Source organism: Onychostoma macrolepis, chromosome 21, assembly GCF_012432095.1.
Source record: "Onychostoma macrolepis isolate SWU-2019 chromosome 21, ASM1243209v1, whole genome shotgun sequence".
NCBI lineage: Eukaryota > Metazoa > Chordata > Actinopteri > Cypriniformes > Cyprinidae > Onychostoma > Onychostoma macrolepis.
Genome location: NC_081175.1, coordinates 11,881,121 through 11,906,488, shown reverse-complemented (window position 1 = coordinate 11,906,488; position 25,368 = coordinate 11,881,121). Strand labels below are relative to the sequence as shown.

Genomic DNA, 25,368 nt, shown 5'->3' with positions numbered 1-25,368 from the left:
TATTGGGCCTTCAAATGGCCATTGCAGATATGGTCACGCTGGTTATGGAGGTATCATTTGATGGTGTAAAGTAGTCCTTTTTTAAAGTAGGCATTAAAACGATCACTATATCTAAATTCTGGGCCGGCACTAGCTATAGGCAGAGCAGGCGAGGGAGGGGCCTCCATAACCTTAACATCCCCTATACGCCAGTCCACCAGTCAAGACGGGCAGAAATACTAGCCTCGTTGTTCATTGGATATATTTGAATTGTCACTCATCTGCAATTAAACCAATTAATGTTGAAGTTTCAAAGCGGGTCCCGCCTTCTGAATGTTTGCATAAGGAACACATCTTTCAGGTGCTGCGAAGTTTGAACTATGCGATGCAAAAGGCTTAATAGGCACGCAAAGAAGTAGCTCCTTATGCAGGTGTGTGAGTTGTTGTTATCTATTTTGGAGTGATTGTAATATATTTTAAATATAAACTTCGGTCAGCGTAATTTCTGGAAAGATCATTGACAGCTTTATTTCGAGTTTAAAGGAGCGCGAGCGCAATGAATGGCATCGCGCCGGGAGCTGACTAGCAAAATAGCTACAAAAGTAAAAGCAGAGAAATTTGTATTCAGCGCAAACATTTTTTTTAATGGTTCAAATAAAGGATCTCAGGTGTATCTTCTAAACTCGGCTGATGATTAGGATTACTGCTCTAACATAACATTTACAATTTCATTTTCAACTAAATAACTTTTTTTTCTGCTTAGTACACAGTAAAAAGTGATGAGTTGACTTAACTTAAAAAAATTGAGGAAACCCGTTGCCTTAAAATTAAGTAAATAAAAAATAAATAAATAAATAAAAGTTGTGAACTTGACAATTCACTTAACTCATTATTTTTTTATTATTATTTACTTAACTTAAAAAAATTTAGGAAACCCTTTGCCTTAAAATTAAGTCAACATCACTTTTTACAGTGTAGCGATCGTGTCTTTCTGTTCCACTTGATTTGTGTATATATGTCATATTTAGGGTACACTCTTAAGAAAAATGGTTCTAAACAGTACTGGAAAAGGGTTCTTTCGCTTGTAACAATAGCAGAACCCTTTTTAGTGCTAAATAGAACCTTTTTTATAGGGTTCCATATAGAACCATTCTTTGAAAATGCTATATAGGACCTTAATGGTGTTATAAATAACCTTTTTAATTATTTAATGTTAATATCATTAATATTAGTATTATTTGTATATATTATTTATTAATATTGTTTTTTACCCCCCTGCCTGGTCTTATATCTTGGTGTCTATTAGGGTTTTACATAAAATCAACAACAACAACGTGTCAATTAGGTACTTTTATTTTTTTTTTAATGAGGTGAAATTGTAGCAAAAATTACAGTGTTCTAACAACAGTTATTAACAGAATACATTAATGAATGACAATGGACATTGAACATAAAAAATGCTTAAAGAAGTAAAACAAAATAGAACATAAAATAGTGTATTGAAGACCAAGCTCCAGTGAAATATCTTCACAATCCTCTACGATGCCTGTAAGTTAATTGTTATCTGTATTTTGGTGTGATTGAATGGCAGTTTCTCTCTGCAGATGATGAGGTTGTAGGATGTGACAGCATCTGAAATGCAAAATTGAGTTTAGGTATACAGTTTGTCTCCTTTCATTTGTTTATGTGAAAACAATTGTTTATGAAGGCCAAAAGTAGTATGTGAGCACTTCACAATGTTAAAAGGAAAAAGTAATATAAAGTCATGGGATAGCTGGGTATGTTTATGCATAAACCCTAGTAACAAAATGGACCATAAATTCAATCTTTGTTACTTACTTAGTGAAGAAGAGGAGAGTATCCTTAACTGAATAGAGCTGGTCACACATGTTCTCTTAAACTAAAAAGAGAAACGACATAGGAAACCAATTAGCATTGGAAAGTTATAATTTATAGACATTTTAAGAATGAAATTATTTACCTGTTGAGAGTGTGTTGACAGTCTGTGTAGTTGTATCACTGAACTCCAGAAAATCAGTAATGAGATGATTTGACAGTTACAGATTTGAAAAAAAAAGGGCGGGAACAAAGAACCCTAAACTCTAACACAAAGAACCATTTCAGCATAAAAGGGTTCTTCAGAATGCTATGGTTCTAAATAAACCCATTACTGCATGTAAAGAAACTTTAAAGAACCATCTTTTTTTTAGAGTGTATAATGCAATACATAATATAATATTATTGATATTAATAATATGACAATATCTGTAGTCAATGTTGAGCCAACTTAAAAATTTAAAGGCAACCAGCTTCAGCAGATTTTTTAGTTTTCTCAACTTGTCTTTTTAAGTTTATACAACAAAAATTTGAGAATCTCCCACAAAAATAAGTTGAGCAAACTCAAAAATCTGCTGAAGCTGGTTGCCTTAAAATTTTAGGTTGGCTAAATTGATAAAAGCACTTACTGAAGTGGTATTCTGGAAATGTGATTAAATTAAATAACACAGCAAAATAATAATACAACAACATCTTCATCAAACAAAAAAGAAATTACCTTAGATAAAGTTTGATGAATATGTACATACAGTACCTCTCAAAAGTTTGGACCCATTACTATTTTTAATGTTTTTGAAAGAAACTGCTTATGCTCATCAAGCCTGCATTTATTTGATCAAAAATACAGAAAAAAAAAAAAACGACTGTAATATTCAGCAAGGATGTGTTAAATAGATAAGTCTGATAGTAAAGACTTATATTGTTATGAAATATTTTTATTTTTAAACATCAAAAATCCTGAAAAAAAGTGTCACAGGTTATAAAATTAAGCACTGTTTCTAACATTGATAATAAATCAGCATATTAGAATAATTTATGACACTGAAGACTGGAGTGATGGCTGATGAAAAATCAGTATTGCGTCACATACAGTGTTAATTTTGGCAGGAATTTTTGATTTAGTCTTAGTCTTTATCTTGAGATGAAAATGCTTAATAGTCTTAGTCACATTTTAATCATTTGAGTCTTTCATAGTTTTAGTCTAGTTTTAGTCGACAAAAATTCATTGTATTTTTGTCAACTTTTAGTCATTACTTTTAGTCAAAGTGCCGTTAACAACATTTATTTTGGTAGCTATTTTATATGTAGTATTCAAACAAAAATATAGGCACCAATTCTTCTCTCTTTAGACCAGATCAATTAAACTTTAAATCAAGGATTGAATTTGGAAAAACTGGAATAAATGTAAATTTTTTGGTAGAGATACAAATTAAACTCATTTTTCAGATACAGTAGCTTTACTTAATTATACTTTTATTTAACATCTTTTGTTGGTTAACATTTATGACACGAATAGGAATGCTATCCCTTTAAGACGGAAGGCGTGCATGTAATACTGACACATTCAGTTTTCACCCACCTGTTTACGCTCACTTAAGCCATAACTGACTGTATTTACTTGAGATACTTTACACAATAGACATTTGAACTGCTGTGTGTGTATTTGAGCACCGAGAACTGATCGCGCGCTGTATGAGAACTGATGAAGTGGAGCGCGCGCGAGAGAGAGAGCACTTCTATCAGCGCGATTCCGCCTATCCCGCCTTCACTAACTTTAAGTTAATCGACAACGAACTGTGACTCCCGGGAAAAACGGGACGTCTGGTCACCCTATCCCTAACCCTTCGGGTGCTGAGGCCATCGTTTCAGATCGCTAGTTCGCGTTTTGATAGCCTATCTGTCCGCTGTGGTTGCCATACTGAGACTAGATATACAAACGCCCCTCATCTGATTGCAATCCAATGACAGAGACACATTTTGAAAGACAATACAGTTAACTTAGCCTATAGGATGTATTTTGAATGTCCGGTTGTCCTCAAATAACATTTTAGTCCCGTCTCGTCTTGTTAATGAAGACGCGGCATACATTTTGTCATAGTTTTTATCATCAGATATTCATTTTAGCTCGTCAACGTCTGGTCTTAGTCACAGAAAAAAGGTTTGTTGACGAATATTTTTCGTCTTCGTCGACGAAATTAACACTGGTCACATAAATATATTTTAAAGTATAGTAAAATAGAAAATCATTATTTTAAATTGTAATAATATTTCACAATATTATATATTTTTTTCTGTGTTTTTGATCAAATAGGATAAATCCAGGCTTGATGAGCGTAAGAGACTTCTTTCAAAAACATTTAAAATAGTAATTTTCCAAATTTTTGTACTGTATAAGTATAAATATACAAAATTTAAAGTTCAATGTTGTATAAATAAAAAGGTTAGGAATCATATTTGTTTCAAGTGCTTTTGGCCTCCAACATGATTTTTGCCTAGGGCCTCCTAATGTCTAGAACCGGCCCTGTCTAAATTAATTGTTCGTTGATCTGAACTTTGTTAGTGTGAAGTTAATTTTGATGTGAAGATTTACCTTAACTACGAGAGGAAGCACACAGTTGTTCGAGAGCAGATGTGCACTTCCTCTCTAGTGTTTGTTGTGCGTTGCCAGCCAACTCTGGGTCGGGACTTTCACTGAATTGGCCATGACCATGCAGGCCATGACAGCTATGGCATTTGACCCACTTGGTCTCGGCTGTGCCTGATGGTTTAATGACATGATATAGTGGGCAGCAAGGATATAAGACTGCTTAATTTCACACCAGCGGTACTCCAAAAGTTTCTTATCCGCATAGCAACACATACATCAAACCTGAGGGGACCACCGACACTGTGGTGTTAAGTTGTGAGAAGTGTATAGCATTACAGAGAGTTAAGAGCATTAGCCTATAACATAACTTCCATATTAGCATTTCACCCTGAAAATATGGTTAGAAACTTTTCAAACATGGAAATGAAAGACATAATAATACATAACAACAGAGAAGATTTCCACATATTCCATTTAAATTTACATTTAGTAGACACTTATCCAAAAAGGAACACAATTGCCTTGATTTATGATTAAGTGTTTAAGTACATCTCTCACAAAAATGTACCATTAAACCAAATTACTACAGTAAATATCAATCGTTGTGCCACTTTTTTTTTTTTTTTTTTAACTTATTTTGGATATTTTAAAATGGCATTAATAATCTGACAAGTCTGTCTCATTCCTAAGCAGAAAAGCTGTATAGTTTACCATACAACTGCCAAATAGTAGGCTACTGTAGTGCAAAACTACGTATAAAACGACCAGATATTTTGACTTCATCATATATCCTATTTTAAGAAGCTAAAGATTATTTGCACATTGACCAGTCATTGCTGTATTCAATACAGATATTGTTTATGAGATTATACATGAATTTCGCAATGTCCGTCCTACAATTAGTAGCCTATCTACAGTGTTTAGGCCTGCAGGGTCCACCTGCTGGCCAAATGCAGGCAGAACATATCATAAACTAATATGAGTCACTTCATTTTACAAAACTAATTGAGTTTTAAAATTTGCGTGGGATCCAACTGTACAAGTTCAAACAGCACTATCGTGACAATCATTAATCATTCTTAATATCATAAATTAATTTCATCAACACCCATTAAAATTGAAATGAGTATTAGATTTAGCTATATGATTAAATAGGCTACGTAAAGGTAGATCTCACGCACCACTAACAATTTTATTTGTTTATTTAAATTAAATTAAATTAAATTATAAAACATAAACAAATTAAACTGTGTTGTTTTTCCGCTGTCCTCTACATCAAAACAACTCAATCTCAGCAAACCACAATCACCACATTTCACCTGTAGATTTAATAAACACATACACGCACATTTCAGTTCATTTCATCTATCTGTCTTTTAAATAAGTTGACGAATCGCAATAGTTTGAAGCAATGCTCATGTTAATGTCCGCGCTGCGGACTCCTCCCAGTTTGGAGCGACCTTGCAGCTCCGCGTACGACATCATTCAGAGCTGCTCCTCTCAGGCCGCTGGGGGAGCACACTACACGGGACGGCGAAAAAAAGTCAAAGGGTTAACTTGGATACACACGCGGCGGTGTTTTGATTAAAAAAAACATCCAACTGCGCACTGAAGCGACTTTGTTATTCACGGGAAGAATTTCCCTTGATATGGGATTTGTTTCGAAAAGTACACACGCGCGTAGTTGAAGGATATAACTCCAGTATGCGGCAGTTTTGAAACAAAGGGGTCTGGAGCGCCGTTGTCTCAGTGGTAAGACGCGCTGTTGTTTTAATAAAGAGCGTTATTGTTTCCTATAATGTTTCATTTTCAGCTACTGTTTTAGTTTGAATAGTCATCGTTTGGATTGACGCGTTTAAACCGAAGCTCTTCGCTTTATTCCTTCACAACTCATGTATACTTGATATCGCTGTAATAAGGGTCTCGTGGCGTACCGCAGGGCTAGATGTGCGGCGCCGGTCACTTTCATTTCGGACCGATTTATTTATTTCAGTTTTTTTAGAAAGCGACATAAAGATAGGGAAGGTTTATCGCTAGATTGTGTTTTGGTAATTAGTTGAGTCTAACACAAATTAATAAGATAAAGTCGTGCTTTTCGGCGAAGCGGCTGTTGGACTTGCTTGAACTTTTCTGGACGACTTCAAGCTCAGTAAATTTAGAAAAGAGTTTCCCACAAGCTCCCACTTATCTTGTCCCTTTAGTTCCCCTGAGCTACTTTTTCTCACAAACAAACCTGAAATAGAATTAGTGTGGTAGAAGTGCCTAAACTGAACAAGAATTGCTGCTTTGCTTTCTCTCTCTCACTCTTGTTTGTGTTTAAGGATTGGGGCCCTTTCTGGATGGGAAAGATGGAATCGGAGGGGCAGTGGTGGAAAAGCCAGCTTGCAGCGGACATCCATCAGGCTCTGCGAATTAAGGTGAGTTGTAATAAACCGCTTTGCATTCTTCATAGGATATCACAGTGCATTTTTAATCCAAACGTCAACATCCAGGTCTCCAATGGCTCGATTGCCACACGTTGAATTAGATTTGGTTTGACTTGTCCAAGCTTTGATGGGGAAGTGCGAAATGTCACACAGCCCTCAGAAAACATCCTCTGATTGTGGCCTTATGAAGGTTCCTGGCCAAAGCATCCTCTAGTATTGTCTGCATTCATATTGTAAACACATTTACAACCAAGAACCAGGACCCTGTGCAAAGCCTTTAAGGTACTCTGTTAAAGCCTACTTTTGGTTTAGCTTTATTTTACGCATTTTCCTAATTTATTTATTTTACTTTAAAAGTGCTGTGATTATATCACAGAATTATAATTTTTATTATAATATGGGGTCAATTTAGCCACAGTTTTAATCCTTTAGCAAATTACGTAAAAGTAAACCAGAGCTGTTATGCCGTTATTGGTAAATCTGTTTCTTGAACCTGGACACACTTTTGTGTTGGAGCACTAGGAAGTGTATTGCTAAACCATGTGAACTTTTGTTTCCTCACTGCTGAGTGAATTGCACCCATCAGACAGTGAGGTTTAAGTGCATTTATTTAGTGCACTCTGTTGTCTTTTTATTGTCCATCCTGTTTATTGCGGGGTGTTCTCACATCCGGTTTGGAATGTGAAGTGTTCTGTTTGTGTGTGTGTGTGTGTTTGTACTTGAGTTTGTCTGTTAGCTTTAGATTACCGGACTAAACAATCCTGCTGGGTTTATTCAGCACGTGTCAAGGAGTGGCAAAATGATACATGTGACTGAATGTGGCTTGCATGAACCTTTTTTTGGCACATTAATCTCTTCCCCACCTTGTTTAGTCAGAGTTGTATGTGAAATGTAGTGATATGTAGGACTAATGCAATGCAGATGCGAAGTGGTTCAGCTGTTTGGGGAAATATGTGTAGATCGGAGGTTTGGTGTTGGTGGATTTTATTTAGACAGAACAATCTCTCTCTCTGTTCACCAACATGCAATCTGCAGTTAATGTTGTGCAGAAATGTTTAGCCGATGTAAATCTTTACACAGATAGGCTATAGTTTAATTCATGTTTTGTGTCGGAGGTTGGCCGACTTCATCTCCTACTACGTCAATACAGAAACCTAAGTGTCTTTGCAGTTAACTGGACTCTTTGAGGAGGTTAATTAGCAGCTTTGCTCTTAATTTTGCTTGTACATTTTTTAGTACTATGCTAGAATTAATTTTATGTTCCTTCACTATATATATATATATATGTATGTGTGTGTGTGTGTGTGTGTGTGTATATATATGTGTATATATATATATGTGTGTGTGTGTGTATATGTGTATATATATATGTGTGTGTGTGTGTGTGTGTGTATATACACATATATATATATATATATGTGTGTGTGTGTGTGTGTATATATGTGTATATATATATATGTGTGTGTGTGTGTGTGTGTGTATATATGTGTATATATATATGTGTGTGTGTGTGTTAAAGCTTTATTTAGTTTGTCTTAAGCAAGCTAAATGACAATATTCAAGCAAGTCTGTTTCCTCTTTTTTGTGTGTGTTCAAGTGCCAATTCCCATTTTATCTGTGTGAAACCCACGAAAATGTAAAGCCACAAAGCGGTGCTGAGCTAGTTTTATTTCCTCTGGCTTTACCTTGTTATAAAAAAAGCTTGTTCTTTTGAAAACGGTTTGCATCAAGATATGCAGTTGACAAACTGATCAGCCATTCAAATACAGCAGCAGCTGTAGGGCTGTCTAAATTGCGGGCAGGCCCCACAAAAGGGCTCCTTGAGAGGGTCAAATCCCAGCCCCTCACCCCACAGGGGACAGATGGCTGTGAGACATGATGGCTAGGCCTGTAAAGGAAGCAGTGCTCTCCTCAACAGCCACTATAAAGCAGCACACTCCGCCTGTAGGACTCATGTCTGGAAAGAGTTTGACAATTTAGCTGCTTATTAAGTGTGACTGGAGCTGTTTCAGGGTGTGTTTGAGTTGTAATTTCTGCACAGTTGGTATTGGATTAATTTTTGAGAATGGCTCTGGTTTAGTTGATTACAGAGCATGCTGATAAAAGGCAATTATTTTAATGTGGCTCATTCATGAAAAATGTTTAATCTTTCATAAATTGATTTGAACATGCATTGTCCCTTTTAAAAATGGATTTGCATAATCATGGTTCATACATTTTCTAATCCTTTAGGCTAACTAATTTATTTTATTTCCTTTTATCTTTAACAGATTATATACTGTTTTATATTATATACAGAATTTATATGGTAAAATCATTTTTAAATAACTCACAAAAACTACTGTTCAGAAGTTTTAGTTTTATGTTTAAGAAGTCTCCTATTCTCATCAAGGTTGCATTTGGTCAAAAATATTAAAAAAGCAATATTGTGATGAAGTATTTTAATTAAATATAATACAATTTAAAATACAAGTGATATATAATTCTCTATATGAATATATTTTAAAATAGAATTTATTTCTTTGATGGCAAAGCTGAAATTTCAGCAGCCATCACATCCTTCGGTGTCATATGATTATTCAGAAATCGTTCTAATATGCAGATTTGATGCTCAAGAAGTTTCTTCTTATTATTATTATTATCAACGTTAAAAACAGTTTCTAATATTTTTGTGTAAACTGTGATACATTTCGGGATTATTTGTTCAATAGAAAGTCCATGATATTTTTTATAACTCACCATGATCCAAATATTATATACACTGTTACATAAAAACCATACTATCCTTTTCTCCTTAGGAGCTGAAGTTGCCAACGTACCAGGCCCAATCTCCACAGATCGGGATGCGGCGGTACTTTGCCGACCTGCTTGCTGTTCTCAGTAACCGATACCAGCTTTGCCCTACGGCACGTCACCTGGCCGTCTACCTGCTCGACCTCTTTATGGACCACTACGATGTAGCGGTGCGGCAGCTGTACGTCATCGCCCTCTCCTGTCTCCTCCTGGCCAGTAAGTCACAAATGAATTTGATTGCACTTTCGTTTGCTTACCTGTATCTGATCAGGCATTACGAGTGTTGCAGGTTCCTGAAGTAAATTTGATCTGCAGAAATTTCATGTTTGGGTGCTCCTATTGAACCGAGCGAGCGCGTCTGATTCTGTGCACTAGCTGGCTGCTGTATTGTGCTGTGTGACAGCTGTGTGCACAAGAGGCCACAGCCTCCGCTAGCCTTGAGACCCCCGAGTCAGTCTCCAAGGCAACCTATCCAACGCACAAATCAGAAAGAGTTTGAGCAAGTTATAGCTGCTTTGGCATGTTGCAAGTCTAACCGACAGTTTCAGGTGGATTGCAAAAGCTTTATGCGGCAGACGGAGAGAGACGTTCTTGCAGTGATGCAGAAGTGTCGCCTGATGTCTCCAGTAGATTTATAGTGCAGGAAACAAGGAAGTTTGACTCATAATATATCTGTGCTGTGTAATGTGGCGGGGCATGTTATCAGTGGTGGCACGTCTGCTTGCACACAAACAAAGCCAGAGAGATAAGATAGAGGGGGGTGACTTGTGTCGCCATGTGTTGGTGTTTTTCACAGATTAAAATCTGGAGTCCAGATTAAGGCGACCAAAATGACAATTAATGCAGAGTGCTGTCTGCATCTGCATTTGTACAATACTGACCTGAATAATTTAAAGGTTGTCTTTAAATAGTGAATCTCTCGCTTTATTCTGACCCCCATTATGGCCGCCTCTTGATTGGGGGAGGGTTTTTTGCACTGGCCGGCAATTGGCAGTGTTCAGGCATTAATTAATTACTTTCGACTGAATGAATAATGGCTTTGCTCATGTTTCTTGTTAAGATATCCCTCCCTTTCCCTAAGTCATTGATTCAGGCGGCTGCGGCCATTGTTGGGTTTCTCTAAGAGTCGCCTGCAGTCAATGTGTGTGGGGCATCCAGCCCTGCGCTTAAAGCTGAGAGAGCATAGCAAAATTTCCATTCAGATCAAGATTTATTATGACAAATGGTAGAGAGGCACTGTCTTTGCATAAAACAAAAGGGTTTGTGATTTCATACTATTAAAAAAAAAAAAATCCCATTTTAGTATTAAATTTAACCCATGTGTTGTGTATGTGTATTTTTGTACTATTTTTGTTACATTTCAAATATGTCCAGCCTTTTTGTTAAGCTATACTGTCAAAATTAGTGCTGTCAAATGATCAATCGTGAATAAATGGCATCCAAAATAAGTTTTTGTTTACATAATATATGTATGTGTACTGTATACATTCATGTATAAATACACACATACTGTATATATTTAGAAAATATTTACATGCATTTACGCACGTGTGTGTGTGTGTGTGTGTGTATATATGTGTGTATATATATATATATATATATATATATATATATATATATATATATATATATATATATATATATATATATATATATATATATATATATATATATATATATACACACACACACATGTATAAATATATTTAATATACAAACATAGAATTTTTCTTAAATATGTACATGCATGTGTCTATTTATATATACATAATAAATATGCACAGTACACGCACACATTATGTAAACAAACTTTTGACAGCACTACAAATGTTGGATTACTTTTTTTGTCAAATTGTTTTCTTTCAATTATTACATGTTGTTTTTTTTGTTTGTTTGTTTTTTTTGGAACTGATTGATCATAGGCCTCACTGATCTTTTTTTTTTTTTTTTTTTATGAGAATTTCCAAAATTAAAAATTATTCTCACACTATGCCTTTTTAACTTAAAAACCGAGGTGCGGAAGGTCATATCAGTGAGGCCAATAATCAGTCAGTTCCAAAAATAAACACAAAACCATTGCTAAACAAAATAAAACAAATTGAATCTGAGTTTTGGTGCATAGCATACTGAGAGATTTACATGCAATTTCTAAAAGGTCGGTCAGTTTGACTTGGAACTCCAAATTAGATAAAGGATTTTCAGCTCAGCACAAGGGTTAATATTGTTAGTGTGCCTGTCATTGTTAACCAAACTATTAAAAATTGTTTTTGGTTATTGAAATGAAGCTAAAATAAAATATAAATATTAGATGAAAAACTTAAAAATCAGAAATGCGGCCTTACTGAAATTACTAGAACTCAAATTTAAGTTAATATATATTAAAACAGATATATATATATATGTATATATATATATGTATATGTGTGTATGTATGTATGTGTATATATATGTATATGTTATTAAAAACAAATAAAAATGACAAAAACATAACAAAATGACTTACAATACAGCAATAAAAGCTAATTTAAGACTATAATAGTATATATTACTAAAATAACAGTGCTGCCCAACTAAAGCTCATTTACTTTGGTTTTAAGCTTGTGTAATTTGAAGCCAGACCGTAACCCCGTATTAACACAGGATGATCATCTTGAAGGCTGAGTCGGCAGATATTGCGCCGTGCCAAGATTTCAGCTGAGGTCAACATTAAAAACTAGCTGAGTGAAAACATTGCTGTCCTGAAACAGAGGAAATGAATCAAGACTTTCAGATCTAATTTTTAGGTGATAACGTTCAGGGATGAATGATGGCTAAATGCAGTTTGAGGATATGCATGAACGAACACTTGAGCTTGATGTTATCAGTGCAATTAGCCCCCTGGCCCACACCCACCCGCTCTCATTCTTTTAGCCGAGAACTTTGGAGGAGGAGAGGGTGAGATATCAGGCTCATTTCCTCTCCTGAGCCAAGGCGATGGGGGTTTGTTATGCTAACGCACAGTGTATGTCGTGAAACTCGTATGTAGATATATGAAACGGTCATCTTTTCTGTTATTAGCCGTGTGTTTTCTGCATTTTGAAGGAATAACGAAAACAAGATGAGGTGAAGCCCTAATCCTGTGGTACTTTTCCATTTTCAGCAAGAAGCCCTGTTGAAATGGTACATCATCCTGTAGCTAATGTAGCTGCAGCTCTCCCTTTTTGATGAAACGGTATAGAGTAGCATGTCAAATGCAGGCTGGCCCTTTCCTCAGAAGGATGAGGGAGGGGGGAGCTGAGGGCCCTGGAGGGGCATGTTTGAACTGAAACACTCAGCAGGGTTCCTGATATTCAGATTAGTGTGACAGATGCCCCCCTGAGGTTTGATGCTAATGAAAAGAATTTGTACACCCCAGATAATTAAGAAAAGACACTGTGCAATGGCTTTTTGTGTCAGCTGGGCATTTTTGACTGTGAAGGTCCACCAGTGTTTCCTGTTCTGATGCCGAATCTACAGTGACACGACAAAAGAAATTGTATTTGACTTTGAATTAAATGTGATGGTGTGAAAGACATTAAATAGGCAACACGTTTCTGTTTGTCTTTGTTGTCTGCACACAAAAACACATCGAGTTCAAACAGTGTAGCCTGATACATGAACAAAGGACTCGCAGGTTTTGGGTTTGCAGTCTGAGAGGATGACACACAATTGCAATTTAATTTAAAACATGAGTGCAATTTAATTTGGTGGCAGGAGGTAGTATAATTAGCCTATGTAAATATATTGTGTAATTATAATGAAATACATGATATTTAATATATATTAAATAATTATACAATATAATTTATAAATAATGTGTTGTAAACTGTTTGTCTCTTTATCTTTGCACGTATATTTTATTTTTTAAGACTATATTCAAACTTGTAAACCGTGAATTCATTTGTTTTTGCTACTTTTCAAAAGCCTTTTACGTTTATATTTAATTTTTACTTTCTCACCACACATTTCTATTTGCTTTGTTCAAGACTCAGACTTTCAATCATGAAAATTGATATGCATTTGGTAAAAAAAGTGATTACCATTCAAGATATAGTTTTGTCAAATTGCGCAAAAAGAAAATATTTTTGTAACTGGGAAACACAAACTCGTTTTCATAAAATGCAGCCTGAATGCATTTCATATGTAAAATAATGTTGTTATAGTCGTTTTAGGAAAAAAATGATCATAATTGTCCTGTGATCCATGTACATACACTGCCGTTCAAGAATTTGGGATCAGTAAGATTTTTAATGTTTTTTTTAAAGAAGTTTCTTATCTTTCTGAAACTGTAATTTTGTGAAATATTATTGCAATTTAAAATGTTTTCTATTTTAATTTACTTTAAAATGTAATTTATTCCTGTAATATCAAAGCTGAATTTTCAGCATCATTACTGCAGTATTCAGTGTCACGTGATCATTCTAATATGCTGATTTATAATCCATGTTGGCAACAGTTGTGCTGCTTAATATTTTTTGGGACCTGTGATACTTTTTTTCAGGATTCTTTGATAAATAAAAAGGTAAAAAGAACAGTGTTTATTCAAAATAGAAATATACACTACTATTCAAAAGTTTGGGGTCTTTTAACACATCCTTAATTAAAATACTAATTTCCTAAATGGATAAAAAGTTATGGTAAAGACTTGTATTTTGAATGAATGTTATTCTTTTTAAGAATTTATTCATCAAAGAATCAAAGAAAAAAGCATCACAGGTTCCAAAAAATATTAAGCAGCACAACAGTTTCAACACTGATGATAAATCAGCATATTAGAATGATTTTTGAAGGATCGTGTGACACTGAAGACTGGAGCAATGATGCTGAAAATTCAGTGCTGCATCACAGAAATAAATTCTATTTTAAAGTGTAGGAAACCAATATTAGAAATTGCAATATTACTGTTTCTGTATTTTTTTATTTTTTTTTTATCAAATAATTACAGACTTGAGGAGACTCCATTTAAAAAAACAAAAAATTTTACTTATCCCAAACTTTTGAACAGCTGTGTCCACTGTTGAGCACCTAGAGCCAGTGTGAAAACTGTGTTTTGAGAGTTTATTTTGTAAAAGTCCAAACCAAAAGTGCTCATAGCTGAAGAAACCTTAGGTTAATCTCAGACGTTACTTCAAGTAAATATTTTAGGTCGTAGAGGTTCGTCTGGGTGAACACCTGGTGTAACAAATTACTTACAAAGTCTGAGAGAGCATTTATTGAATTGCCATCTGACTCTTGTAATGACTGGGTGTTTATGTCAGCTTAGTAGTTAAGATGCTCATTTACAACCAAAGATTTGTTGTAATAAATCGTAAAGTGTTATTAAAAAATGTGCATGTCCATAGAATATATGTGAGTATATGAAACTCAGTGTCTTGATGTAGAGGCCTGATATTGCTTGCGTTTCGTTTAAGAGGAAGTCTCTGTGAATGAAGGTGTGACCTTGGATTCTCTTTGGTGTTTGGACTGTTTCTCCTCCACGCCAGCCAGCGATCTGAGGGGGACTGTGAGCGCTCAAGCATGAGCAGTAGAAGTCAGAGGTCGTGGGGCCCTTATTGTTGGAGCATTAGACTGCGGGGGAAGCAATACTACGGAGCCTTGGACTTTGGGGAAAAGATATTAACACCTAGCACCTAGAGTCAGGAAGAGAACAAAGGAATTCTGCAGAGAAGGGCTAATTCACCATGAGGCAGCTGTGCTCTCTCATTACAGGAATTCACAAAATGCCTCACCTTCATGATGTCAATGCAAATCCTTTTAAAGAAACCCAAGAATGTGAAAAAGCACAGAGATGCATTGTTCTTAGTTCAAGAATGTCTTAGATCTTAGTGATATCTGATCATGGGAGCTTCTTTAACATCATACAAAGGTATAAAATGTCCATGATTTCATCCGTAATGCATCATGGTGAATCTGCATCATGATATCTCCAAGCAGGATAATCCATGCATTCATATTTTGACATTTGTAATTGAAATCAAACACATGCTTAAGCTCAAATACTTGTTTGTCTTTGCTCAGGTAAGTTCGAGGAGAAGGAGGACCGTGTGCCCAAACTGGAGCAGCTGAACACTCTGGGCTTCATGTGCAGTCTGAATCTCACCCTCAACAAGCGTGACCTCATCAAGATGGAGTTGCTGCTGCTGGAGACGTTTGGCTGGAACCTGTGCATGCCCACACCTGCCCACTTCATCGACTACTACCTCCACGCTGCTGTCCAGGAGGGGGACCTGCACAACGGCTGGCCCCTCTCCTCCCTGTCCAAGACCAAAGCCTTCATGGACAAATACACACACTACTTCCTTGAAGTTTCGTTGCAAGGTGAAAAAAATGTCACTTTTATATATATATATATATATATATATATACATATATATGGGGGTACGATATAAACCGATTAAGAAATCAACATGATCAAATCACGTGGTACTATTTTTATACAATTCAAAAATGGTTTCCAGATTTTATCAAATAATTCACCCCTCTCTCTCTCAATGAATATGTGATCTTCTCTAATGGTACACAGTTGCAAACTTCCTATAGCCACAGTCCACTTGGCACATCAATGTCTGATTTCCATTTCAAGGCAATACATTTTTTAGCTATTATCAGCAACATTTCAGTATAAAATAGCTCTTTTTGATTTAATATATTATTATTATTATTATTTTATTTTTTATAATTAAAGCTGAATTTTCAGCATCATTACTCCAGTCTTCAGTGCATGATCCTTCAGAAATCATTCTAATATGCTGATTTGGTGCACAAAATGTTCTTATCAATGTTGAAAACCATTGTGCTGCTTAATATAATTGTGGAAACAGTAATGTATTAATCACAGGATTCTTTGATGAATACGAAGTTCAAAGCACAGCATTTATTTGAATCTTTTATAAAAAAAATTATGTCTGTCATTTTTGATCAATTTGATTTAGCCTTGCTGAACAGAAATATTATTTTCTTTAAAAAACGAGTGTTATTATAATAATGTACAATAATATAAAAGTCAATTTACATATACCTATTACATTTACTAAATTATTAATATATAATATCAGTGTCAGTGCTTAGTGTTTTTATTTATTTTTGATAATTAACATTTTAAATACTTGGTGGAAGAATTGCAGAAATAATGTACATTTTATAATAATGTAATTTAAAATTATTCAATTTATTATTTTTTAATATAAAGCATGTATAATATAAATGTTAATGTCTGTTTTATTTTATTTGTATGCGTAATAAATTCACTACTATTAATTGCTATAATTTATATACCAGTTATTGATGACTTTATTAAGCATATTGATGATGCAGCCTCTTAATAAAAGTTTCAAGCCTAACAGTCTCTTAACGGTGGTAAAATCACTGAGGATATAACACATCATGTTTGTGTGCGTCTTTGTTGTAGATCATGCCTTCCTGAGCTTCAGGCCTTCTCAGGTGGCAGCTGCCTGCATAGCTGCGTCCAGAATCTGCCTGCAGATCTCCCCCAGCTGGACCACTGTCCTCCACCTGCTCACGGGCTACTCCTGGGATCATCTGACGCAGTGCATCCAGCTCATGTTACTGTAAGAGCAAACCACAGTATATGCTCGCATTCATAGAACATAATGCGCCCACATGCTTCACCTCACCCTGCTCTTTTGTTTCATTTTTCAGCGCTCACGACAACGACGTAAAAGAAGCCAACAAATCCAAATCTTCCCCTTCTGCAAGTCAGAGCCTCCAGCCGCAAGCTCACGTCCCCCACAGCCCCGCCACCCCCTCTCTGCAAAGGCAGCCCACCTCCAGCTCCCAGCAGCTGCTCCTCCAGGCCAGCAGTTACCCGCAGCTCTCCCAGCACTCGCCAGCGTTATCCCAGCTGCACATGCTGGCCGACTGCCAGGCCCTGGGACCGGTGGGCTCTCGGGAATATCTGCAGCCCCACCAGGCCGGTCTGCTTTCGGCCTCAATGCCGGCCAGCTCTTTTGCATCTTTCCCCAGCTTGGCGTCAGGGCTGCGAGGCTTGCCCCTCCAGGGTCCCATCTCCATGCAGGTGAGCATGGGGCCCGAGCGCCACTGCCTCGGTCTGACTTACGGGAGCGGCTACTTGAGTTCCCACCACACGTTCACAGCCGGCTGCTTCGACAGGTGACGCCAGGAGAGGGAGGACAAATTCAACCTGGGGCTGCCGCCGTCCTCCGCCCTCTCTGCCGCCCCCGAGGGGCTTCGTCTCGGACGCCGACGAAGACTTTCCAAACAGAAAACCAACAGCCGAGTGGATCCAACTGAGGTCATAGTATTAACTTGAGAACTCTCGTTTTTTAGCGTTTGGGTTTTTATGAACTGAGGATGTCTATTTTTTAAGATTATTTAGCCAAGTGAGGACCTGCTTCCAGTGCCACAAGCAATGACTTGGGGATCCTTTTTTAAGCACACAGCCTTAAGAAGGGAAACAGAGTTGATTTGCATTCCATCCCACCAGCATTTTCAAACAAGTCCTTGAACTTTCACACTGGATTTGCTGTACGGTCCTTTAATGCTGCTGCCTTTTTATATGAACCAATGGCTTTACGACCAAGAATCCTGTCTCCCTTCTGGTCTTGTTTACAGTGACATGCCACATATCAGGGATGTACAGATCTCTTTAATACGAACACACAACATACCATTGAACCAGCTGATGTTTGTATGAAGTAGCTTCTTTTGTTCTCGTCTGTGTTTCTTGCCGAAGTCTTTAGAGAAGGTTGACGTTACGCTGAGGTTCCAGTTCTCTCAGGCAGATGGAGGGAGACGCCCCAGGGGACGGAGGCATCTGTGTTCCCCTCTTTTCCATGCTTTACTAGTTCCTTCCCCCCCAGGGAAAAATAGCCATGATTGCCCTGCGCTTCTGCCGTGTGCTATGAAGATGACTTCATTGTGCTGTACCTCTTCCCATCAGACACTGTGGCTCGTAAAGTTTACCTCACTGTTACACTGTCATTCACATTTACCTCCAAGGTCATGCTAATAACTAGTTTAACCTAGTTAGAAAAGATGGTTCTGCTGTTACAGCTGTAGCGTCATACCTTTAGGTCAACATTTTAGTCTCGTTTCTGTTAAGCAGACGGTCCAAAATATTTTATTTTTATTGTTATTATTATTATTGTAAACTAAAGATAAGATTAACCAAACATGTTACGTTTCTTTCCTTTTGCTATTGTCCTTTTTTGTTGTTCAGAGGATTCTTATACTTCACAATGAATTCGTTTATGTTGACTGGCCTTAAGACCAAAGTGTCTGCTTTACGTCCTGCTGAATGAGAAGCTTTTTCAACCACTTTACTGGACTTTGGATCAAAATCTTTCTCCTCTAGTCCTGAACTTTGAACTACCTCAATATATTGCAAGTTACGTGCTGACTCTGCAGGGCTTGTCTTTTCGTTTTATGTTTCTTCTCGATCGGTCAGAACATTCAAGTGCTTTTTTACCCAGAACGTAGTTTTTTTTTTTTTTTGTTGTTGTTTTGTGTTGAAGTCCCGTGTTTTGTATAGGTAGAGAACTGTGTTCACTGTAACAGACACGCACTGTTTGATATTTCAAGTCATTCTCTTGTTTAAGCCTCTGTGTGTGCAATATGTAATCATTAGTTTGTTACTTTTTAGACTGTATATTTTTTATTTTGTACCACTACTTTTTTTACAATGTAGAATTAGTTTTCCGTTGGTTTGGTTTGTTTTAACACCCTATTACTGTATACATGCAGTGATTTATTTTTCCACCAAGAAAATGTTGCACATTGCAACCAATGTCTCCTGAATCTCTAGACATTTAGTAGACTAGAGAACATTGATTCTGCTCATTCAGTGATCTAATGGGTTTATTTAAAAGCCTGTATTTGGGTAGGGAAGGGGATAGCAGGTGTAAATTGGATGAAAAACCCAGAAATAAAATGAAAAAAAGCACAAAAGCTTGGTAAATGTTTCGTTCATGTGTGAATCATACATTTTGAATAGACGCTGGATTTGCATGGCTCAAGGCGGGTTGTTTAATATGAATGTCTGGACTCATTGCACATGAAAAGGTCTTTGGTGGGGGTGGGGGTGGGTGTGGGGGTCGTGTTCATTTGGCTCCACCCCAAATACCACTGCCCTCCCCCTTCCTCCCTGCATGTAACGCGCTGGACTGAAGACAATGGGGGAGATTCCTGCCCCACATGGTGGTTCTTCCTGTCACTAAACACCACTAAACAAATAAAGCGCATCCAACTGAGCACCACTGATCGTTTCACAGATAAAAGCTCTTGGGCTCAAAGAACAGCCGACAATAGCTATACAGGAGTTTTGGTGTGACGGACAAAATGTGAATTTCTGTAAGTGGGTGTTTTAAGGAAACATCTGTGTTGTGCAAAAGAATTGGAAGGGACAGATCTTCTTTATGACTATGGGGGTTATAACTGTTTTTGGACTAACTGACTTGGTAGTTACGTAAAGTCCTTAAAACTAATAGAGATGGCCATGATTTAGCTGGGTTAACATGTTGAACCTTAAAGGGTCAGTCACCCAAAAATGAAAATCATATCGTTCCAAACCTGACAACTTTACAAAAGAAGATATTTTGAAGACTAACAATTTTAACGGTTTCAAGTTCCTTTTTACTTCCATTGTATGGACAAAAAGTACAGTTGAAGTCAATGGGAACGAAAACTATTGGGTTTCAATGTTCTTCAAAATATTTTCTGTCTTTGTTCAGAAGAACAAAGCAAGTTTTACAGGTTTGTCATGACACGAGGGTGAGTAAATGATGACACAAATTTAATTTTTGGGTGAACTATCCCTTTAATGGCCTTGAAAAACCTTTCTCGACTTGAGGAGCCTTATATAACTCTGTTCTTTTAGGAGGCCATATAGTTTTATAGGCTGTAAAATTGGTTTAGGACAGTTGTGAGAATCCATGGTTTATAGTTTTAATTTTTAATTTTTAATTTTTTATTTTAAGATTTCTTTCTATCATTTTGCTTCAGAAGACTTGATTGATTCATCAACCGCGGTCATTGGATTCCTGTCATGTCCGTTTTTAAGCATCGACACTATATTATATGGAGTCATTATTTTTCTTAATCTTCATTTGTGTTCATCTGAAAAGAAAAAAAAGTCTGGAATGGCATAAATAATTTTTTTAGGTGGAGTATCCATTTAAAATGTTAAGAATGAATTCTCGATAGGGTGGAGCTCGCAGCACCGTTGCGGATTATGGGTTTTATCTGTTTAATTAAAGAGATTGGGTGGATAGCAGACAGAGAGAGGGGCCCTCCCTTTGTGCTGGAGCCTGGTGGGGGGTACATGGGCAGGCCCTGGGAGGTGGGCCACATGTCTGAATTGGTGTGATGATGAAGAGACACTGAATCGGACGAGGGGGGGGGTTGAGAGCTGGCAAAGGGGCAGTTGAGTAATGGATCATTTTCACAACCTTTGTTTGCAAAGCAAGGCAGGGGGAGGGGCTGGCACCTTTTTACTTAATTACCAGGAGGGGGTACCTCTAAAATCACTGCTTTTGTTTTATTTCTTTATTCATGCTGAATTTTCAAATGGATGTTTAGTTCATATTGTTTGTAAATAGTCTATTAGGACTAACAGTGTTCTGGCCAGTTAATGATTAAACGTGCTACAATTTTAAAATGAATTTTATTTATTCATATACATTTATATATATATATATATATATGTATATATGTGTGTGTGTGTGTGTATAATTTTTTTATTTTTTTTTATTTATTGAAGTTTAAATCTTAAAAATACCTTAAAACCAAGCCCCACATCCTTATTTATTAAAGTTTTAAAGTATTACCCTCAGTATTTTTTTTTTTTCTTAAGAATATTGACCTCACCTTCTTTCTTTATTAGTGTTGCCCTCAGTATTTTATTTTGTGTATTACTTAAGAATATCTTAAATCGGGCCACACCTGCTTGATGTATTACTGTTGCCTTCAGTGTTTGTTAATTAAAAATTAAAACATTTTTAAATTTAAAATAACTTTAAAAACCTTAAAAATTGCCTTAAAATAGCCAAGTACCCATCCACTCAACATGTACTATTAGTATTGATCTCAGTATTTTATTTACTTGAAATGTTCATTTTAGTTGTTGCTTAAGAATACCTTAAAAAGGTACCTTGATAAATCAAGCCGCCACCTGCTTTCTTTGTTATCATGAGTGTTTTTTAAAAAAAGAAAAAAGAATGCTTTTGTCTTTGTTAGAGACTGGGCTGCAGGGTACATGCAGGATTGAAGTGTGGACTGCCCTCCAGTGGTGGTCAGGCAGCCAGCAATCATTCTTATTATCTTTTAATAATGTGACATTATTGGATGCTCATTTCATCATTGAATCACTTTATGCATTAGCAGGATGAAGTAGAAAGATCAAGAGACATTAGTCAGTTTAGCTCCTACATTTTATTCAAGTAAATGAGAGGTCAGAGCAGAACAGGGTCATTTATCTCAATAACGCAGTTAGACCTTCTTGCTTGTTCGTACAAAAACAACTGGTCCACTAGCACTAGTGGCTGTGGAGGTCTGTAAAGCAAAGCAAAAGCACTTTAGCTACTGTACAAGCATTGAAACTCATTTCACAAAGTCAAATATCATGATATCTCACCTCCACCAGCTTTCCACCGCTGATCTCAGATGTGTGGTGGTACTTGGGGAAACTTATGGCCAGCTTGCCCCCTTCCATGGAGACTACGCCCTAGTGAGGACATGCAAGTGTGAGTTTTCATCACATACGTACTAGCCTTTAAGAATCTCACCGAAGTCAAAGTCATAGTAGCTTCAGTCTGATCTCTCATGAAAGTTACGATGTCCTACCTTAAATTTCTTCCCTCCGACAGTCTCCATGTCACTCTCTTTGCCAACGATGAATTTGTTGGTCACAACATGGTTATTTGGGTAGTACTGGATCCATGTGAAATCATCTCCATTCTGGACGACCTCTGTCACAAGCTTGAAGTCGCGGCCCTTTGAGATGACATCATCTGGGATACCTGAGGTGAACGGGACCGAATCAGCATAGAATGATTTCTAAAGGATCATGTGACACTAATGGCTGCTTACAATTCGGTTGTGCCATCAGAGGAGTAATTACATCTAAAAATGTATCAAAACAGAAAGATCTTTTAAAATGTAATAATATTTCACGATATTACTGTTTTTACTTTGCGTTTGATCAAATAAATGCTGCCTTGGTGAGCATAAAGAGAATCGCTTCAGAAACATTCAAAAATCTTTATTATTCCATAATTTTACCAGTAGATGTTGACATTTAAATGTGTGCTCCTAAAAATAAAGATTCCAAATGGGAATTTTTGCAGCGATGCCATAGAAAAACCATATTGGGCTTCCCAAAGAACCTTTCATTGAACTATTTCAGTGTGCGGAAAAGAGTCTTTTGTGCAATGAATATTAAAGGTTCTTAATGGAACCATAGTTTTTTTTTTTTAGGTTCTTAAGACATGCTTGCAAATGAGATGCAAACACACCAGGACATGTAGGACAACATTTTCTTGTCCAAAGCAATTTATAGTACAAGGCCAGTCTAAACTAGAGCAACCTTTTGGATTAAGTGCATGGAAGTGCAGCTAGAAATTCTCTAGTAATAGCAATTCATAAATCATCTTTTCACATTTGAATTACAAACTCTTCCACTGCACTCTTAAAAATAAAGTTTTTTTTTTTCTTTGTGTGTAGAACATTTTGGTATTCTAAAGAACCTTTTTCCTCTATAAAGAACCTTTTTCCTCTATAAAGAACCTTTTGTGCATTCGAAAGGTTCTGTGGATGTTAAATGTTCTTCATGGAACCATAAGTGCCAATAAAAAAACTTTTATTTTAAAGAGTGTGGCTTTCCGCCATCAACAGAGCAAAAATCAGTTATTCGAAAAGTTGCAGCTTACCAATCAGTTTGCAGAACTCTTCGTATCCAGCCTGAGATTCGCTTTCCCACTTTCCGTTGAAAGCCATGGTTTGGGCGTTGATTGTTGAGTAGAGAGGAAGAGCGAGCTGAGAGCTGGGGTACTGAAGGGTGAAGTTTCCTGCTCTTATATACCCTACCCATCTTCAACTCTGCCTCTTTTTTTCATGACATTATGGGCACACCATCACCATAACCAAGCCATAAACTTTTACGATGGCCTCACAAAAGCACAAGTCATCAAGTGCATGACCGCACGGCTGGTTACCTGGGTAGCAATGATGTACCGAACATGGGCAATGAAGGATAATCATTCGTGCTTAAAATCCTTTTCCAATACAGTGTGTACAGTGACACAACATTGGATATAATGGAAATAGCACTTGCCATCTATATGGACAATATTCATGACAAACAGATAATTAATGGGAGTAATATACACTGTAAAAGTGATAAGTTGACTTAACTTATAAAAATGGAGGAAACCCGTTGCCTTAAAATGATTAAGTAAATAATAATAATAAAAAAGTTAAGTGAACTTGACAATTCACTTAACTTATTTTTTTAAATTATCATTTACTTAAAAATTTTAAAGCAACGGGTTTTCTCAATTTTTTTTAAGTTAAGTCAACTTATCACTTTTTACAGTGTAGCAATATCTCCCATTTGTGCTGACTAGTATCTCTTGTAATGAACCAGCTACGAAACCGGTTTTAGATTGCAGCTGTCGAGCCTGAAGCTTGCAGTACTGAACGCCATCTGCCTTGACCTTGCTTTTGAAAGGATAGAAAGCTCTTTATGTCAGACTGAACTATATGTTCCAGTAAATAGCGATTCATACCCACACAGATCGTTCATACAAATCATCTAGAAAACTCAACTAAGAGAAAAAAAATCAGGATATGCTATTCTTTACTTTGACTTTTTTCTGAAAATTCTACTTTCTTCTGTGGAACATTGAAGATATTTTGAATGGAAGTCAAAGGGCTGCAGTGTTGTTGGGTTCCCAATGTTATTTAAAATCTCTTCTTTTGCATTTCTGCAGAAGTAGAAAGCCATACAGGTTTGGAACCACATGAGGGTGAGCGTAAGAATTTTCATTTTTGTCTGGAGTATTCTTAAAATGAATCGTTTAAAAAAAACTGTAATCAGATGAACTGTCTTAAAACTGTCTGTCTAAAGAAGGGAAAGCTGTGCCACAGGCCAATGCCCTTCAGCACATAAAGCTCTGCTAGTTCCATTGCATCACCTCCCTTCCCCTTGGCCTTACATTTTCATTTTTTTTCTCCAGTCTTATGTTGAGATTCACAGATAAATTTCAGCTTCAAAGATTTCTACCAAACACAAATCTAACAGAATGATGAACTGAAGAGAGATAAAAGCAGGATCAGAACAGGATGAGCTCTCTTGTTCACTTCCAAAGCTAGCTGCAAGCTCTCACTTCTGAAAGCACACATTGATTCTTGGGGAACAGGCACTTCTGAAGCATCGAAAGGTCATTTGATGATGAGATATTATTATCAGTGAAGTTGAGGTCTATCATGGGATAGTGCTGCAAGGAAGATTTTTTCTTCACTTTTGTCGTGAATATGTAGCTACAACAGCATAATACAATGTAAAAATGATTTTGCATTAACTGCAGTTTCAAATAAAAAAATATTTTATTGCACTCTATTGAATGGATTAGGAAAGCTTCTATATTCGCAAACAGACTGGTAAACTAGATGACACAAACAGGTACTTGTCATAGAGCATATTCACTTACATTATATGGTACGATTGCAAAACACTCGCTAAACTATGTCCTT

At 36.5% G+C, this 25,368-nt stretch overlaps 2 protein-coding genes and 1 long non-coding RNA gene across 6 annotated transcripts; 1 reads left to right on the top strand and 2 right to left on the bottom strand.

The window, feature by feature from the left end:
- Positions 1 to 308: 308 nt before the first annotated feature.
- ccnjl (cyclin J-like) lies at positions 309 to 19,640 on the top strand. Of its 2 annotated transcripts, none has more exons than XM_058759262.1 (6): positions 309 to 410; positions 6,724 to 6,819; positions 9,627 to 9,837; positions 15,658 to 15,957; positions 17,048 to 17,207; positions 17,299 to 19,640. In XM_058759262.1, the coding sequence occupies exons 1-6, from the start codon at positions 405 to 407 to the stop codon at positions 17,771 to 17,773; spliced, it is 1,248 nt and encodes a 415-aa protein (XP_058615245.1). In that variant the 5' UTR covers positions 309 to 404; the 3' UTR covers positions 17,774 to 19,640. The 2 variants fall into 2 exon arrangements, with proteins under 2 accessions (XP_058615245.1, XP_058615246.1); XM_058759263.1 differs by lacking the exon at positions 309 to 410 and adding an exon at positions 5,834 to 6,154.
- On the bottom strand, positions 1,407 to 2,043 carry LOC131529482 (uncharacterized). The gene is made up of 3 exons (XR_009268111.1): positions 1,961 to 2,043; positions 1,819 to 1,879; positions 1,407 to 1,611 (listed from the first exon to the last, which is right to left on the bottom strand). It is a non-coding gene; the product is annotated as an uncharacterized LOC131529482 (long non-coding RNA).
- A 2,389-nt stretch (positions 19,641 to 22,029) lies between the features above and the next one.
- Positions 22,030 to 23,760, bottom strand: fabp6 (fatty acid binding protein 6, ileal (gastrotropin)). 3 transcript variants are annotated; one of them, XM_058758605.1, is made up of 4 exons: positions 23,544 to 23,760; positions 22,459 to 22,634; positions 22,250 to 22,339; positions 22,030 to 22,167 (listed from the first exon to the last, which is right to left on the bottom strand). In XM_058758605.1, exons 1-4 carry the CDS (start codon positions 23,608 to 23,610, stop codon positions 22,105 to 22,107), a joined length of 396 nt encoding a protein of 131 aa, XP_058614588.1. In that variant the 5' UTR covers positions 23,611 to 23,760; the 3' UTR covers positions 22,030 to 22,104. The 3 variants fall into 3 exon arrangements, with proteins under 3 accessions (XP_058614588.1, XP_058614590.1, XP_058614589.1); XM_058758607.1 differs by lacking the exon at positions 23,544 to 23,760 and adding an exon at positions 22,897 to 22,927; XM_058758606.1 differs by lacking the exon at positions 23,544 to 23,760 and adding an exon at positions 22,705 to 22,735.
- Positions 23,761 to 25,368: the final 1,608 nt, after the last annotated feature.

What these genes read in the sequence shown, in the direction of transcription:
- ccnjl (XM_058759262.1), top strand. An exon ending in CTCCTGTCTCCTCCTGGCCA is followed by an intron (nt 9,838 to 15,657) that starts GTAAGTCACAAA and finishes GTCTTTGCTCAG; the next exon opens with GTAAGTTCGAGGAGAAGGAG. An exon ending in CCTTGAAGTTTCGTTGCAAG is followed by an intron (nt 15,958 to 17,047) that starts GTGAAAAAAATG and finishes TCTTTGTTGTAG; the next exon opens with ATCATGCCTTCCTGAGCTTC.
- fabp6 (XM_058758605.1), bottom strand. Translation starts at nt 23,610, where the DNA reads ATGGCTTTCAACGGAAAGTGGGAAAGCGAATCTCAGGCTGGATACGAA. An exon ending in AGAGTTCTGCAAACTGATTG is followed by an intron (nt 22,635 to 23,543) that starts GTAAGCTGCAAC and finishes CGTTCACCTCAG; the next exon opens with GTATCCCAGATGATGTCATC. An exon ending in TCGGAGGGAAGAAATTTAAG is followed by an intron (nt 22,340 to 22,458) that starts GTAGGACATCGT and finishes TGTCCTCACTAG; the next exon opens with GGCGTAGTCTCCATGGAAGG.